Source organism: Eptatretus burgeri, chromosome 13, assembly GCF_056783735.1.
Source record: "Eptatretus burgeri isolate ZD-2024b chromosome 13, Ebu_testis_v1, whole genome shotgun sequence".
In the NCBI taxonomy this organism is placed as follows: Eukaryota; Metazoa; Chordata; class Myxini; order Myxiniformes; family Myxinidae; genus Eptatretus; species Eptatretus burgeri.
In genome coordinates this window covers 39,910,595-39,928,109 of record NC_140973.1, presented here as the reverse complement: position 1 = coordinate 39,928,109, position 17,515 = coordinate 39,910,595, and the positions used below count along the sequence as shown (strand labels likewise).

At 42.2% G+C, this 17,515-nt stretch overlaps 1 protein-coding gene across 6 annotated transcripts in view; it reads left to right on the top strand.

The window, feature by feature from the left end:
- The window catches only part of LOC147014271 (transcription activator GLI3-like), a 200,252-nt gene that overhangs the window by 124,252 nt on the left and 58,485 nt on the right, over window positions 1-17,515 (top strand). For 3 of the 6 annotated variants that reach the window (XM_085852107.1, XM_085852108.1, XM_085852103.1), the window contains exon 5: window positions 15,283-15,512. In XM_085852107.1, the coding sequence (XP_085708233.1) occupies window positions 15,283-15,512 (230 nt within the window). The remainder of the gene's footprint in view (window positions 1-15,282; window positions 15,513-17,515) is intronic. The other 3 variants (XM_085852104.1, XM_085852106.1, XM_085852105.1) reach the window with 3 other exon arrangements.

Below are 17,515 nucleotides of genomic sequence, written 5' to 3'. Positions count from 1 at the left end.
TGTGAAGGTGCATGGCGAATACCTTTATGATCAAATTGGGAATGGGAAGGTGGCTTGGTAAGGAGGAGGAGGAGGAGGAGGAGGAGGAGGAGGTGGAAGAGGAATTTACATGGTTACGAGAGGTCGATGGTAAGTTTTAAAACAAAACCGAACTAGGAACACACAGTAAACATGGAGATAATAAAAAACCCAGTAAAAACATAACAAAAAATGACTGAGAAAACTTATCTTTGACAAAGTCAGTAGAGACCATGAAGAGCACCACCGCAGCTCAAAAAGCAGAACCGGAATTTGGGTTTTAAGGTGCAACTGACTTGTTCAACCAACAAGGTAAACGCGAAGACCAAGGAGCTTTCCAAAGAAGTCAGACATGAAGTGGCGGAGAAGCATCATTCAGGAGAGGATTATAAGAAGATGTCAAAGTCCCTCATTATCCCCTTGAGTACGGTGATATTCATCATAAAGAAGTGGAAGACGTTTCATACCACCCAGACTCTACCCAGATCAGGTCGCCCATCGAAACTCAGCAGCAGGGAAAGCAGGAAACTGATTTGGGATGCCACTGTAAATCCATCAATGACTTTAAAAGATCTGCAAGGCTCTATGTCTGAGACGGGATCAGTACTCATCAATGAACAATAGGACAAAAGAATCCTGTTCAAACAATGGAATAGTGTTCCTGTCACAAAGCTGACGTCTATGGACAGGTAGCAATAAAGAAGCCATTTTCTGAAAAATACGCATCTACAAACTTGTATGGAGTTTGTGAAAAATCTTCTTAATGATAAGCAGGCATGTGGAGAAAAATTTTGTGGTCAGACGAGACAAAAATTAAAATTTTTGGTCTAAATTCAAAGCGGTACGTCTGACGCAAGCCGAACACTGCACATTGCCCAATCAACACCATCTCTACTGACAAGCATGGTGGTGGTAGCATCATGTTATAGGGCTGCTCTTCACCAGTAGGGACTGGCAAGCTTGTCAGGAAAGAAGGGAAAATGGATGGTGCAAAGTACAGGGAATTCGTTGATGAAAACCTCCTTGAGTCAGCCATAAATCTGAAACTGGGGAGGAGATTCACATTTCAGCAGGACAATGATCTGAAGCACAAAGCTAAAGCCACACTGGAGTGGCTGAATAAGAAGAAAATAAATGTTCCTGAATGGCCCGGTCAAAGTCCTGACTTGAACCCAATTTAACATTTGTGGCGAGACTTGAAGATTACAGTCCATTGACGATCCCTATCTAACTTGACAGAGTACAGCAATTTTCACATGAAGAATAGACAAAGGTTTCACCATCTCACTGTGAAAAGCTGGTTGAGAATTACCCAAAAAACACTTGTATCAGTCATTGCTGCAAAAAGTGCTTCCACCAAGTACTGACCTGAGGGGTTGAATACTTTTACAACCAGTGAATTTTGATTTGTACATGTTTTTGCAGGTATTCCTGACATGTATCCCCCATCAAATGATAGCAGTGTTTGGTTTGATCTCCTCAGTTATGAAGAAAAAACTTCATTTGGAAAAAATTGTTTTTACATAATTCGTAATTCATCTAAATGTAGCATTATTGGAAGGGGGTGAATACTTTTGCAGGCCACTGTAGGTACAAAACAGAAAAGATGGCATTGCTAAATCAGGTCAGGTTGCTATGGGAGCATGCGCCAGAGCAGCGCGTCGCTGCATCCACTTTCCGCCGGTACTCCAGGGGCCTCAGTCTAGCCATCCCCCAGGCAGATGCCTGGCCCATCCCCATCTCCTTGAGATGCCGATCAACCTGCTGCAACCACGAGGCACGTGGTCAGCCCATTGGCCTCCTCAATTCACGAGACTCCCACGCTGAGAGAATCTGGTGAGCAGGATCAGCATCAGGAAAACGAGCCACATGTCCATACAGCCACAGCTGACGCTTACGGACTATGCAGGTAACAAATTTCATCCGAGTCTTTCTCAGCAACTGCTCGTTGGACACAAAATCTGACCAGCGATAGCCAAAGATTCTCCGAAGAGACCTGGTACTAAAGGAATTAAGTCTCTGCCTCAGATCCCTAGTCAGAGTCCAAGTCTCACATCCATAGAGCAAGACTGGAAGCACCAAGGACCTGAAGACTCGGACTTTCGTCCCCCCCGCACAGGTACCGGCAGCACCACACCCCATGATCCAGTGAATCCATGACTCCCCAGGCCCGACCCAGACGTCTGTTGACCTCTGACTCACAGCCAGCAGAGACATGAATATCACTGTCAAGGTAATTGCAAAGTGAGGTGTTAGTACCCAGCGATTTTGGCCGAAACAATGCAAAAATCAAGAAGATGACCAAATACCAGGATCTGAAAAATGAGGTAAAAAGAACTTGGAAGCTGAAGATCACTTAACTTGTCTCAGTAATAATTGGAGCAACAGGAATGATAAATAACCACCTCATGGCAGAGATGTCAACAAGTCACCTGAGTCAAGTCTCAATTAAGTCTCATGTCATAATGTCATTATCATCGACCTTGGTTACAGATAAGCCTTTAATACATGGGCTCCACTTTGCGCCTCACACTAAAAGGACTTGTCCTACATCCCACACACAACCAGCATGACTATAGGCTCAGTGTCACTGTGTTAGTCCGTGTTAGTGCAGTGCAAACGTAAAAAAAATTAGAAACGAAACTTGTTAGAACGTCCAACGGAAAAGAAAACTGACTTCTGCAGGTGAGTTTTTAGGTGACGAATGAAATTTGATATTGTGGATGGGCCATCTGAAATGTTTACACCACACGTTTGACATAAAGCACTCTTTTTTATTCAATGCACCTTCAAAATGTTTATAAGCAAATAAGACACCCTTGGAATGTCTGCCACGCTACTGATAACGAAGTGAAGTGCGTGTACTAAAGAGGATAGATTCGGATGAAACTTGGTGGACAGGTTGGGTGTGTAACAAGGAAGAATTGATTTGTTTTTGGTGAAGATCCGAATCCGGATCCAGATATGAGAATTATTTAATTTTTTTAAGTGATTCTTCACCATTGAGAGATAGGGCCAAAATCGATATAGTACTGTATAGCTTGATGTTTCAAAAATGTATCGGGCCAGATATGTTCTCGTGGATCAGGTATTGCATGGTGGAGGTATGCGCTCTACCGAGTACCCATGTAGTTTATAAATATAATTACATCCTTCCAGACATCAAATGAAAATTAGTCGCAAACACATCACTGCGATATATTTATTTTGATATTGTGTTCATTCATTCATTGTCATTGTCAAAAAGTCTACACGCTTAAGTTTCAAGTTAAGTCTCACGTCTTTAAGGCCAAGTCTCAAGTCAAGTCGCAAGTCACAAAATTTGTGACTCAAGTCGCCATATTTGCCTCACGGAGATATTAAACACCATCTCTGGGAATATTACAACAAACAAACTGCAGTTGGAAGCTGTCCAGGGATTGGTGACGATCCTGAAAAGAGCCCTCAGAAACAAAACTTTGAGAACAAGAAAACTTCACAACTTGGTCCAGGAATCATGATCCCTTCCCGAAAATGGAGGTGGATACCTGGAGCCTTGGGAGGACTCCGTTCAACCTCATGAAACCTGTATCTGGAGAGAACAATAAATGACACACACACACACACACACACACACACACACACACACACACACACACACACACACACACACACACGGTGAAGTCATCAGCAACTCGATAAAATGATAAATCTATTCCATGGTTTCGGAAATAAACGCACCCAATCTTCATGAGACTACACTATGATCTACCAGCTAATGCTAACAATTGGGCTGGACACCCAGCTTAACATCCATCCAATAGACGGCACTTGTGATGCAACATCCTACATGCGAAGCACCACTCTGACCGTTTATATGCATGTTGGGAATCAAACCCAGATTAGACAACTCACAGGTAAGTGTGCTAGTAGAATTAACCTCTGCAACATCCTAGTAGAATTAACCTCACAAACGAACCAAACACAAAATTGAAATTAGAACGGCACTTGTAGAGCGTACAGTCTCGCTTTGCGTGTTCATTCTCGAATAAAAATACCAACACTAACTGAACATGCTACTACAATGGCCCACTGTTATTATGGCTCATATACCCATATCATCCATGCACCCTATTATGTCACATAGTTTCTTGGCATGTGTTATGAATGTCAAACATTTAATTCTTCACTCACGTCGGGTCATAGATCAGATATATATGAAGTTTCAGATTCTTTGGATAAGAATTTCAATTCGACCAATTATGGCTTGAATATTACTTCACCTGTGACGTCATCGTTATCACCCTATATTGAGAATTGATGATAAATGCCAAGTTTCAATTTTTTTTCTTTGAGCGGTTTTGGAGAAAATTGTGAATTTTTTTTCCTTTAATCCAACATGGCTGCCAAACCATGTGACCTATAACTTCAGAATTTAGCAAAAATAATATTCTCCATGGGGAGTCCTTCCTACATTTAATGTTTTGCTTTGATCGGACAAATGGTTGCAGAGAAAACCACTTTTTAAATGAAAATATACACACACGCACACACACACGCACACGCACACACGCATTGCAATCGTCTCGCATCCCCTTCGTGGCGAGACAAATAAGTGAAGAAATAAAAAAAAATTCTGACTTTATTTTTAGCCTGTTCGAAGAACAGAGAGCTATAGCGATACCCCCGGCGTGAGCGTAAGCGTGAAAATGTTAAATTTTTGGTGCAAGTTATTTCCTTTCTAATGTTTTTATCTACCACACTATTTTTTACTGATTAAAATATACAAATACATATATTGCTTTAAAATTATTTGGATCAGACTTCACTGCAATGCTTTATAAAAAATATTATTAGAAGAGTCTTTTAAAAACAAGAAGTCTGAAGACGACGATTGTTCACGAGCGGTATTTGACGATGTAGATTGTTTCAGAAGTCAAGGATGAGACGATGTGATAATGTTTGACCAAGTTATAAAAATGATCAACATGATGTGGTACGAGTGACACGTTATTTGCTACAAAATGTTGAAAACCCGGTTTCGTTCAACAACTTTCAAAATTTGACCTTTGCATAACCTTTAAAGATCACAAAACAATGTTGTGGACATTAAAATAGGAAAACAGGATACGTGCTATAGCTTATTGGAGTTAGTTCGTCGAAGAAGGTTGAAAACCCGGTTCGATTCCCACAACTTTGAAAATTTGACCTTTGTGACCTTTAAAGGTCAAAGGTCAAGGATTATGACCTTTGGTGCAAAACTTCCTCTGGAACATTCCAGGAACAATATAACGTCATATAGGCTATATGGCATTTCGCACTCCTCGGATTATCCATACTTTGATAAAATCAGCGTAAAAACAAAGTTGAAGGGGGCGCCACAGGCAAGGTGTTCGAGATAGAGCAAAATGGTTTCAAGACTTTAGGTGGGGAATGACCTCAAGATTATGCATAAAAATATTGTCATCCGAGCTCTCAAAGTTTGGGCGGTCGAATGATTTTTATGTCAAAATTCGAAATTTTATAAGTTCGTGACCTTGTGACCTTGACCTTGGGACTAAAATGAAAAATCGAGCTCCGTGGGGCTATGCAGGTGCCATTGGGCTAACCAAATACCGAAACCCCTACCAGATTCGACAAACCCCCTCGGAGAAGATGCAAATTGAAATTGGCTACCCCCTAAAAACACAATTCGCAATTTTCTACATTCGTGACCTTGTGGCCTTGACCTTGGGACGAAAATGGAAAATCGAGCTCCGTGGGGCTATGCAGGTGCCATTGGGCTAACCAAATACCGAAACGCCTGCCAGATTCGACAACCCCCTCGGAGAAGATGGATTTTATGTCAAAATCGCAATTTTCTAAGTTCGTGACCTTGTGACCTTGACCTTGGGATGAAAATGAAAAATCGAGCTCCGTGGGGCTATGCAGGTGCCATTGGGCTAACCAAATGCCGAAGTCCCTGTCAGATTCGACAAACTCACCAGGAGAAGATGCAAATTGAAATCAGCTACCCCCTAAAAACACATGTTTTTTTTGGGGCGTGGCTCCACCCATAATGGGCGCACCACGCCCATTTTCAGGAAAACACAACTAGATCATGATATCTCCCACCAAAATCTCCCACCTAAATTTCATCAGGATCGGATCAAAACCCACGGAGCTATGCTCGGGACAGACAGACAGACAGACAGACAGACAGACAGACACACAACAATAACGAATATAGTGGTTACTTATATTTTTCGTGAAAATATTTTTTGGTGAACCAATAAATGTATAAACAGGCAAGCATTGGGTGGCTTTGACACCAACTCTCTGGTTTTAGATCTTGCATTGCAAACTCTTCTTTCTTTCTCTCTTTTTAGGCTGAAACCAGCAATTTATATCGTACTGTACGTGGTGAGTTTGTATTAGATGGTTATTAAAACTTTTACCAACAATGAATACCGCACCAAACTATTCCTCCCAGATTAGCCAAACCGATCCATCACTCGCTTGGTGTATTGTGTGGTATGATGACAATACGATTTAACTCTTGGCTACGTACCCCTTGGCAATGGCAGTGAAGCATATTCAGCAAATTTCCAGCCAAATGTCAGTTCCTCACTCCTCCGGGAAATGAAATGTAATCTTCGGTGATGAACTCACCTCGATTACGACACGGAATAAAAGCAAAGCATATTTGAAAAATAATCCTACACTTCCGAGCATTACAGTCAGTCTGTGGCAGTTAGATTATGGGGAAACGTTTTAAAGCCTGTGAGAGATTGAATAGAAATCCCTCGAAATCATTCACAAGTTTGTTCGACGAATGTTTTCAAAGCAGGCGGATACTTTTTCAGTTTGAATTCCGTTTGAAGATAACGTCACCAGCACAAGGCCGTTATATGGTTCTCACGTTGCGTTTTCGAGCAAAGCTTGTGTTCCGCCACTGGCACGCTCCACAAGCTCAGTGGCGCTGTGGCTGGACTGGAGAAGTGATTTATGGCAAAGCGAGAGGTTGTGCTGCCTGGTAATTTATCCACAAATTCGTTCGCATGATCTTATCGGACGGTACAATCAGGGTCGTTAATTTCCTCTGATGTGCACAGCCTTCACTCACCTATTATCAACCATTATATCCCAAAACAAATGTGCAGCTTTGTTAACAATGACTGCAATATATATTTATATATCTACATTAATATTTCGGCACGCCCCTTTCTTTGTTCCACCATCAGATTTTTGTTTCTGCATGAAATGAAACAAGATTTGGCACATATACTAATGATATTATTGTCTTCCTGAAGAGGCCCCTCAAAATTCATTTTGATGCATTTTCACAAACTCCAACGGATTCCATTCAAACTCGGTACGATTATGGCTTTTGGTCCAACTTAGGTCATTAGCTATAAATTTTTTCCATAACACTTCCGATATTCGAAAAAATCGATAAATCGATATCCCTCATGGGATTTTCCATTCAAATCCACTCAAGTTTAAGGCCTACAGGGGACGCAAATTTCCACTTTGCCCCGGGCGCTGTTTACCTCCGCTACGCCAAGCTGTTAGGGTTAGGGTTAGGGTTTGGGTTAGCTGTTAGGGTTAGGGTTAGCTACCCTAACCCTAACCCTAACCCTAACCCTAACAGATAACCCTAACCCTAACAGCTAACCCTAACCCTAACAGCTAACCATAACCACTAACCCTAACCGCTAACCCTAACCACTAACCCTAACCGCTAACCCTAACCCTAACTGCAACCCTAACCCTAACCCTAACCGCTAACCCTAACCGCTAACCCCTAACCGCTAACCGCTAACAGCTATTCAGGATATTTGCAAGAAAGCCCGAGCAACGCCGGGCATTACTACTAGTATATATGTATATTTAGTAAACAGTTATAAGTTCCTGCATGGGACTCGTGTGAAGAAAACTCTGACTCAACCCAGGACTCAAACCATCCATTGGGACCATACTCTGCACAGAGCATCGGTGCTGCCAAAGCAGTTTTCTGGGCTATTTGGCACAATCCTGGACAGGTCACCACTCCAACACAGAACACTCAAATGGCTCAATCATCTCGGCAAGCTGGTCTCAATCATCCGAGCAAGCTGGTACTCATTTTGCCAACCTCAGAAGGATGACAGGCTGAGTCAAACCCACCTGGTATTAATTCACCAGCCAAGCAGGATTTGAACTGAGGACCCTGGGATCCCAAGCCCACCACCCCAAACACTAATCTGGGATCCCAAGCCCACCACCCTAAACACTAAGTTGGGATCCCAAGCCCACCACCCTAAACACTAAGCTGGAATCCCAAGCCCAGCACCCTAAACATTAAGCTGGGATCCCAAGCCCACCACCCTAAACACTAAGCTGGGATCTCAAGCCCACCACCCTAAACATTAAGCTGGGATCCCAAGCCCACCACCCTAAACACTAAGCTGGGATCCCAAGCTCACCACCCTAAACACTAAACTGGGATCCCAAGCCCACCACCCTAAACACGAAGCTGGGATCCCAAGCCCACACCCTAAGCCAACACCAAGCTCAAATTCAAATCCAAGGACCTTATCACCTACGTGGCGAAAGCGCACCGAGCTATTGAGTCTTTGTGTTAACGTCAGAAACTACTATATGGGAGTATATGCATAATCTAATATATAAAGCTCTTTCTAACCACTGACTGACTGACTGACTGACTAACTGACTGACTGACTGATATTAAAGATCAGTACCTTCTGGGTGACGTAGAAAGCTGAAATTTTGCGTGCCAGCGGACGCCGAAGCCAAGACACTGGAAAAAAAAAGAACCCTCACAAAACCGTCAGAAAACATCTGTCAATTAAAATATAAATAATTAAATAAACCAATTGAATGAAAAAATGCAGATTACCATAGTAGGCTCATCATTACAACTGAATTAAATCCCTCATCATCGAAATTGTACTTCAAAAAAGTGATGAAACGCAAAGATTGCAGATGTCAAAACGGGTCGGTGTTGGGGATCAGGAGCTGTAAAAGGTTGCTGTGTTGAAGACACCCCACTGCGCCGATCTCAGCGCAAATACCCCTGAGAAATGAACAATAAGGTCTTTTATCCGAGGTTCAGAGCAGCTATTTCAGCAGAATTGTCATAAACCAGCATCCAATTTGTGAAATAGTTTCTTTAACCGACACATTTCCATCATGGATTTCATAATTCCCATGTATTAGTAAGTGAAAGTTATTTTTGCTATTAGTCATCTACTGTATTAGTCATTGAGTTTTTGGAGTTTAAGGCGGCACAATATTCCAGAACCATCGGGAGATTCAAGCAATTTGGACAATAAATAATGCACTTTGTCGGACTTCCCCACAAGGCTCTTTACCTTTTCCTTGACCGATTTAATTATTATCATTATTTTTGTAAATACGTACTTCATTGTCAATACGTTTTGTAAATACATTTGCAAACACTTAAAAAAAAAACAAGTTTAAAACAGATGGTATTCATGGGATACATAACCCAAACAGTCTTGAGGAGGACAGAGTGGGGCAACAACTCTTCCGGCAACAAGTTTGTAATTGCATCGATGAGACAATTATACAGTACTTTGAAAAGTCTGCAATAGGGTATATATATATATATATATATATATATATATATATATATATATATATATATATATATATATATATATATATATATATATATATATATTCATAATCCTTGACAAAGTAGCTTTTTAGTCTCGTTCTCAAGTTTTTTCATAACCACCAAAGGTGATAAAGATGCCAGAATCTAAACTTAAAAAAGTGTGTGTGTGTGTGTGTGTGTGTGTGTGTGTGTGTGTGTGTGTGTGTGTGTGTGTGTCAGTTTTTTGTTTTTTTGTATCATTATCGAGGCTCGTATGAGAGCTAACACACAACGTACAACGAGGGAAGGAGACAAGAGGGGCTGGAGAGAGAAGGACAATACAGTGAGGAACAGAGACATTAGGAGATCTGTAGAAGGGAGAGGGATGGGGTGGGGAACATGGGGATATACAAGATGGACATTACAGGGACTTTCAGGACCTTACACGACGGGGAACTTTCGGGAAGGAAGGCAGGGAATTTGAAGGGGGTGCGTTTGGGGTGGATTAACGGGGGTAGAAAAGATCGTGTTTTTGGATGGGGGAAGATAAGAGGTGGTGGTGAACAGCTGTTTTGAAAACCTGGAGGGAAGAATGGGATTGAAAAGAGTGTGAGAGTTTATTCCAAAAGTGGGGGAAAAAAGAGGAATGAAGGTGAAAAGGTGAGCATTGATTCGTGATTTTGGTAGTTTTACCAGAAGGGGGTTGCTCGCAGACATTAAGCACCCTGTGGAAATATGGGGGGTGGGGGAGGGAGGACATATCGCAGACAAAGCAGGGGGGACGAGACCTGAGAGGAGACGGTAGTAGAAGACAGAAAGACCACTGACCTGCCTGCGTTGAGTGAGTGAGGGAAACAACAAGGCCCAGAACGCTACCTTGAAGAACTCCAGCCTGCACAGGAAGAGGGGATGAAAGAACTCCATTTAGGGCCACACTTTGGCTGCAACAGGAGAGGAAGTCTGCGAGCCATGAGTGGAGATGGCCTTGGATACCATAGGTAGAGAGTTAGGTGAGCAGGGCAGGGTGCCAGACAAGTCAAAAGCACACGATATGTCTACGGATACGGCTCTGATTTCATGTCAACTAGCATAACCTGCGCTCTGCTCGACATGTTGGGGTGGGTGTGTTTGAGAAAGCCAAATGCAGTAACCGTTTTTGGCATGATTTCACTGTTTCAGAACCATTTTATTTACTTTTTTTGTACCATGCACCTCATATGGTCTTTGAGATAATGTAAGCCGAATATCACGTTACTCGAGCGCAGCACAAAGTCTAAGATAGCGCGACACGAAACCACAAACTCGGAAATAATATATAAGATGTGTGTGTCAACTCCAAAACCATGAAACCTAGCAGCCTGAAACTTTTTATACATCCGAAGAAAACTCCAAGGAAGTGCAAAAGTGAAAAGTGGGTGTTTGGGTTAATTAAAACACCCCTTTTGAAGATAATTAATGGCATTATTTAATTATATCCTTCATCAGGCGATCCTCGGCCACATTGCTCTCTGGGTCTTTCGGCATTTCCTTGGTATCTTCGCTGGGGTCTGAAGCCGCCATGCTATTTGGCCTGCTCTACAATGCCTTGACTTGGAACAGGCAGCAACGGTTTCCTAACAATTGGGTTTTTTTCACTTTCCTCACTCATATCGATGACCTGTTCATCATGACTACAAATCATTGTATACATTGCTTTTGTAAGTGCGATAAGTTTTCAAATGAGGAGATTGGAGCGATTTCATGTATTCAATGATATGATTTTCCACGTTCTCCTCGCACAGACTAATTAAAGTAGATCATCGAAATATTATTTCGGTTTTGAGGATCGGATATCGTCCAGACGAAATAAGTGTCAAAGTCTGTTATGAAATCTGATAATTTAAAGAAATAACGAGTCTTACAACTAAGCTGATATATCTATTTACTTTAAGCAAGCAAAGTTATGTTCCCTTCTTCTCCATACATACACAACAAAATGTGAAATTTCCAAAGCATTACACTTATCTTTTTCTACTCTTTGGATAATTATATTGAGTGAACAAAAAATTGAGGAACGTATCAAAATAACTAGCTTCATTGAGTGATATGATTTAATGCATTCACCGCTGGACCTCGTGCCCTGTTCCCCAGAGAGACTGCCCGCCATAGCGTCTGCCAGATCTGTGTATATTTTTGGAGATTTCTTGAGGTGCACTACATTGAATCAAAGCAAATCTGGTGAAAAAGAGACGTTTAAAAAACAAAGTTATAACGTTTGAGTGGACCCCAATCCGATGTACTATGATGTCTCCAGAGTTGTTCTGCATTAAGCTGCAACTCTTTTGTGGATAAAGGCATTTTATTTCATTAACTCATTTCATTTCATTAACTGCTGCGTGTGCAATGAAGATTGGCGTTGAAGTTAAAGGGATCCTTCATGGTATGCAGTGAGAGCCCGGCCAACCATTCCTTATCAACCATTTAATTGGAGTGCTTGCGTGAGTGCTTAAGCCACTTGCCGAGCACCCATTGTCAATAGCTGTTCCATCCTACGTCATTCTGAGCAAATCATTCTATCGCTGCGGATACTTTTGCCACGCCACGTTATTCAGAGTGAGTGGTTCGTGCTCCATCACCCTGAGGGAGTGGTTCATGCTCCGTCACCTTGAGTGAGTAGTTCATGCTCTTTCACCCTGAGCGAGTGGTTCGTGCTCCATCACCCTGAGAAAGTGGTTCATGCTCCGTCATCCTGAGCGATTGGTTCGTTCTCCATCACCCTGAGCGAGTGGTTCGTGCTCCGTCACCCTGAGCGAGTGGTTCATGCTCTGTCACCCTGAGCGAGTGGTTCGTTCTCCATCACCCTGAGCGAGTGGTTCGTTCTCCGTCACCTGAGCGAGTGGTTAGTGCTCCGTCACCCTGAGCGAGTGGTTAGTGCTCCGTCACCCTGAGCGAGTGGTTCGTTCTCCGTCACCCTGAGCGAGTGGTTCGTTCTCCGTCACCCTGAGCGAGTGGTTCGTTCTCCGTCACCCTGAGCGATTGGTTCGTTCTCCATCACCCTGAGCGAGTGGTTCGTGCTCCGTCACCCTGAGCGAGTGGTTCATGCTCCGTCACCCTGAGCGAGTGGTTCGTGCTCCATCACCCTGAGCGAGTGGTTCGTGCTCTGTCACCCTGAGCGAGTGGTTCGTGCCCCGTCACCCTGAGCGAGTGGTTCGTTCTCCATCACTCTGAGCGAGTGGTTCGTGCTCCATCACCCTGAGCGAGTGGTTCATGTTCCGTCACCCTGAGCGAGTGGTTCGTTCTCCGTCACCCTGAGCGAGTGGTTCGTTCTCCGTCACCTGAGCGAGTGGTCAGTGCTCCGTCACCCTGAGCGAGTGGTTAGTGCTCCGTCACCTTGAGCGAGTGGTTCGTGTTCCGTCACCCTGAGCGAGTGGTTCATGCTCCCTAACCCTGAGCGAGTGGTTCGTGCGCCATCACCCTGAGCGAGTGGTTCGTGCTCCATCCCTATGAGTGAGTGGTTCGTGCTCTGTCACCCTGAGCGAGTTGTGAAATAACACCCGTCTTCCAAGCCATTTGCCGTATTAATGTGTTTTCTAAATTACCTAGCCAATTTTTTTCCACCCGTCCACACGCAGCTGTTTATAAAGAATGATATTTGTGAACATATCCCTGAAACCTCTTTATAAATATCATGTTCTTTGGTGACAGTTCCTCAAGGTTTCTGGGTTGTATATCGTAAGTACTGTAGTTGGTAGTCACACTGGCTCCAACCTGCCGATTCACGAAAATTTGCTGATATCCGCCAAGCACGTGTGTGTGTGTGTGTGTGTGTGTGTGTGTGTGTGTGTGTGTGTGTGTGTGTGTGTGTGTGTGTGTGTGTGTGTGTGTGTGTGTGTGTGTGTGTGTTTCATTAAGTATAACATTTTTTCTGCTAACTCCCATATATATATATATATATATATATATATATATATATATATATATATATATATATATATATATATATATATATATATATATACTGTCTCTATGTGTCTCTGTCTCTCTGTCTCTCTGTCTCTGGACATATCCGGAGGGTGGTAATGTCTGTATGGTGTTCATCTCTGGATGTGTCTGGGCAGTTAAAGAAAGATAATTTTAAAAATATTTTCCTTCAATCCAATATGGCTGCCAAACCATGTGACCTATCAATTATTTGTGGACACCCTGGTATCCCCAAGGCTTGGGGAACGTGTGAAGTTTCCCTTGGATCTGTCCAGCCATTCTGGAGAAGATTTTTCAAAGTTTTGGGGTAAATCCAATGTGGCTGCCAAACCACATGACCTATGACATCATAGGTGGGGAACATTTTGTTCCTGGTGGATTGACGGTAATCCTTGTGAAGTTTCGCCTCAATCTGTTCAGTCATTTCAGTTAAGATTTTTGAAGGGTTTTTTTGTTTTTTTTTTAAATGGCTGCTGAACCACATGACCGATGACGGCATTAATTTTTTTCTGTTGACCAATTTTTCCCGAGATGACCCTCAAAAAGGTTAATACTGGTCGGATGTAGTGTTCCACATATGCAATTCATCATCACACCATTTGAAAGCCTTTATCCCTGAGCAGGGGTCAGCTTTTTATGGGATCCAATCATGGTACCCTTTATTGTGGCAATGTTTTTTACAGCCGGATGCCCTTCCTGATGCCAACCTTTCGTCGCCTTCGACCCTGCAGGGATAATTACCAGTATACTGGTGCTCATTTCGCCAACCTTCGGAAAGATGACAGGCTGAGTCAACCCCCCTGATGCTAACTCAGCGGCCAGCGGGGCTCGAACTCAGGACCCCGAGGATCCCAAGCCACCGCCTTAACCACTGAGCCCTTAACCAAAATCACGTATTCCCCATGGGACAGGAGCCAAGTTTCAAACTACGGTGAAAATTTCATGTCAATCTGACAAGCGGTTGCAGAGGAAAGGGAATAACAAAATGCTGCCACATACTTTCTACGTACGCACATATGCAACCGGTTTCTTAACACTGTTCGACACTTGACGAGCATGGGCTAACATAAATAAATAAATAAATAATTGTGTTTTAGTCTCCCTCCCTCCTTATTCTGTCTTGGAAGTGCTTTCTCTTTAAAATGCTCCACATTGTCTGCTGCAGTTCTAACCTTGAACTTCCAGAAACGAAGAAGCCGAGTGACATTAAACAGGAAACTTGTGTCTGACTGAGCTTTTCTGCACTCTGAGCACAACACAAGGCTCTGAAACCTTTCCAGCAAAAGTACAACTACAACTACTACTACTTCTTCTTCTACTACTACAACTACTATAGCACCATTTATTCCCAGGCCAAAGTTTTTGCTTCAAACCTGTCACAAACCAGCTGGTCAGGCTTGACCTTTGACTGAAGGTGCAGGAATTTAGAATCAGATCACAGTTTATAGCTGGGTGGCGATTCAAACCCAGGCTAGACAGCTCAGAGCCAAGAATGCATTCCACTAAACTACCACTACCAGCCCTTTGGATAAATAATAACAATGCAATTTTAAATGATATTTCAGAAGCTTTCATACTGTACGAGTGTTTTGAGATTGAGAAGGTTGAGAAGAATCGTTGCTATAGAACGTGATTCTTTATCTTTTTCCAACACCAGTAGATACAAAGAAACAAACAATGTTTAGTTTGTGATTTGTGTTTTCTTTAAATCCTCTCTGCAGCAGACATCATATGCTGATCGGAACTTCATCCTTTCCTGACATCTCTGTGATCCGTTTTACACCACACTGTGCCAACGTTCCACTGGAAATGGCTGCGTTGGCTCCAATGCAGCCTCTGCTAAACCCATATTTTGAGCATTACTTTCACTATCCCATGCTGTCTCCGTTTCCAGCCGTTCAAGCCTTCAGTCCTCCTGAAGGTGGGGTCATTATTTTTATCATCATTCACGGTGAGTTGCTCGATCGTGACTGTCTCCAGCTGAATAACATTTTGCGAGTTATACTTCATCGTTCTCTTTCTCAAATGTAAAATCTTTTTTTTTATGCTGAATTTGCCATCATAATCATTATATTGACCTTCAATTCTTTCACATAGAGCATCTTCAAAGCTCATTAATTTTCAAATATTTTGCAAAAGTTGTGTTGTCCCCCCTCTCCCCACCCCAGACAAATATACTGCACCCTCCTTTGGGTACAAATACATTGTTTGAGTTGAAACTCCAAGACGGATATATACATAATAAAAGAGGAAATGAATGAACAATTGTTTCAGCTGCTACTCCTCTACGCTCAAACCCATCCAGGTGCAGCCAAGTGAAACTTATTCAAAAAAAATAATAATAGTAATAATGCAGATTCAAAAAATTAAACAATTTCTGCTGCCAGACCATGGGTCCGATCACGTTGAAATTTCAAACATACATTCCCCGTCACGACAAGATCATAATTTTGAAGTTTCACATCGAATTGTGCAGTGGTTCAAGAGAGAGAATTAAAAAAAAAGTATTTTCCTTCAATCCAATATGCCTGCCAAACCACGTGACCTATCAATTATTCATGAACACTGGTATCCCCAAGACTTGGGGGAATATGTATGTGAATTTTCCCCAGTCATTTTTCTTGGGGACCAGTCATTCTGGAGAATAAGATTTTTTGAAGGTTTCATGGTAAATCCAATTTGGCTGCCTAACCATGTTACTTATGACATTATAGGTGAGGATCATTTTGTTCCTCATTAATAGGCAGTCATCCCTGTAAAGTTTCTCTTCGATCTGTTCAGCCATTTTGGAGAAGATGTTTGAAGGTGAAAAAAAATATATTGCTGCTGAACCACTTGACTGATGACATCATAATTTTTTATCTTGCCAAAACGAAGTTTTTACAAGATCTGTTACTTGGTAAGTTTTTTTTTTGTTTGTTTGTCTGTAATCATTGTATTTTTCACCTTTATATCATTCTCTAGATCACAATTCTCATCGGAAACTCTTGTGGGTACACATATCGTAGTATTATTACAATACCTTTCAGCACACATAAAGGTCAAGGTCAAGGTCACTTTGTGGTAAATCATGGAGGTCGCCAAAACCCTCATTTTTTGAGTAATTTTAATCGAATCATCTCCAAACTTTATGGGAATGTAGTATATGGTCTGGCGCTGAGCTGATTAGTTTTTGGTGGCGATTGGCCTTGACCTTCATGGTTAGCGGCTGAGGTCAAACATATTTGACCCCAAGGTCAAATTTTCAAGTTTTAGGAACCATATCGTGTAGTACCTCAAATTGAACACCTCGATGAGTGCTTTCTAGATATGTCAAGCTTGAGACATTATGACGTCATTTGGTGACGTTATGAGGCAAACGCATATTTTTCATGGTTACTCTGTCGAACGATTCTCATCGGAATCTCTCGTAGGCAGATATTCCTCAAGGAGTCGCTCCTGGTGGATAGCAGCTCTGTTCACCTCAGTGTGACCTTAAAGAAGTCACATGTGGTTACCTTTTGGCAAGATAAGGGTCACCCTGCGGGTGACATTGGTTTTTATTTTTCTGTTGATCAATTTATCCCGAGATAACCCTCAACATTTTCATATTGATCATATGTACCATTCTACATATGCAATTATGAAGTCATAATGAAGGCAACTATGTATAGCATAATTTGAAAAAAATCACTTTTTCCCCAGAGGGAGTACTTGACAGGTGCCAAGTTTCAATTTTTGTCCATGGAACAGTTTCAGAGATTATAGAGGTCCAATGTTTCTCCTTTTTTCCAACATGGCTGCCACACCACATGACATATGATGTCATAATTGTTGGTGAACATTCTACATGAGAGTCGCACCGCTGGTGATAATTTTGTGTCAATCCGTAAAGCGGTTCCAGAGAAAATGGAATCACAAAATGCAGACACACGAACGCATGAATGTACACACATACGGGACTAATTGCTGAAA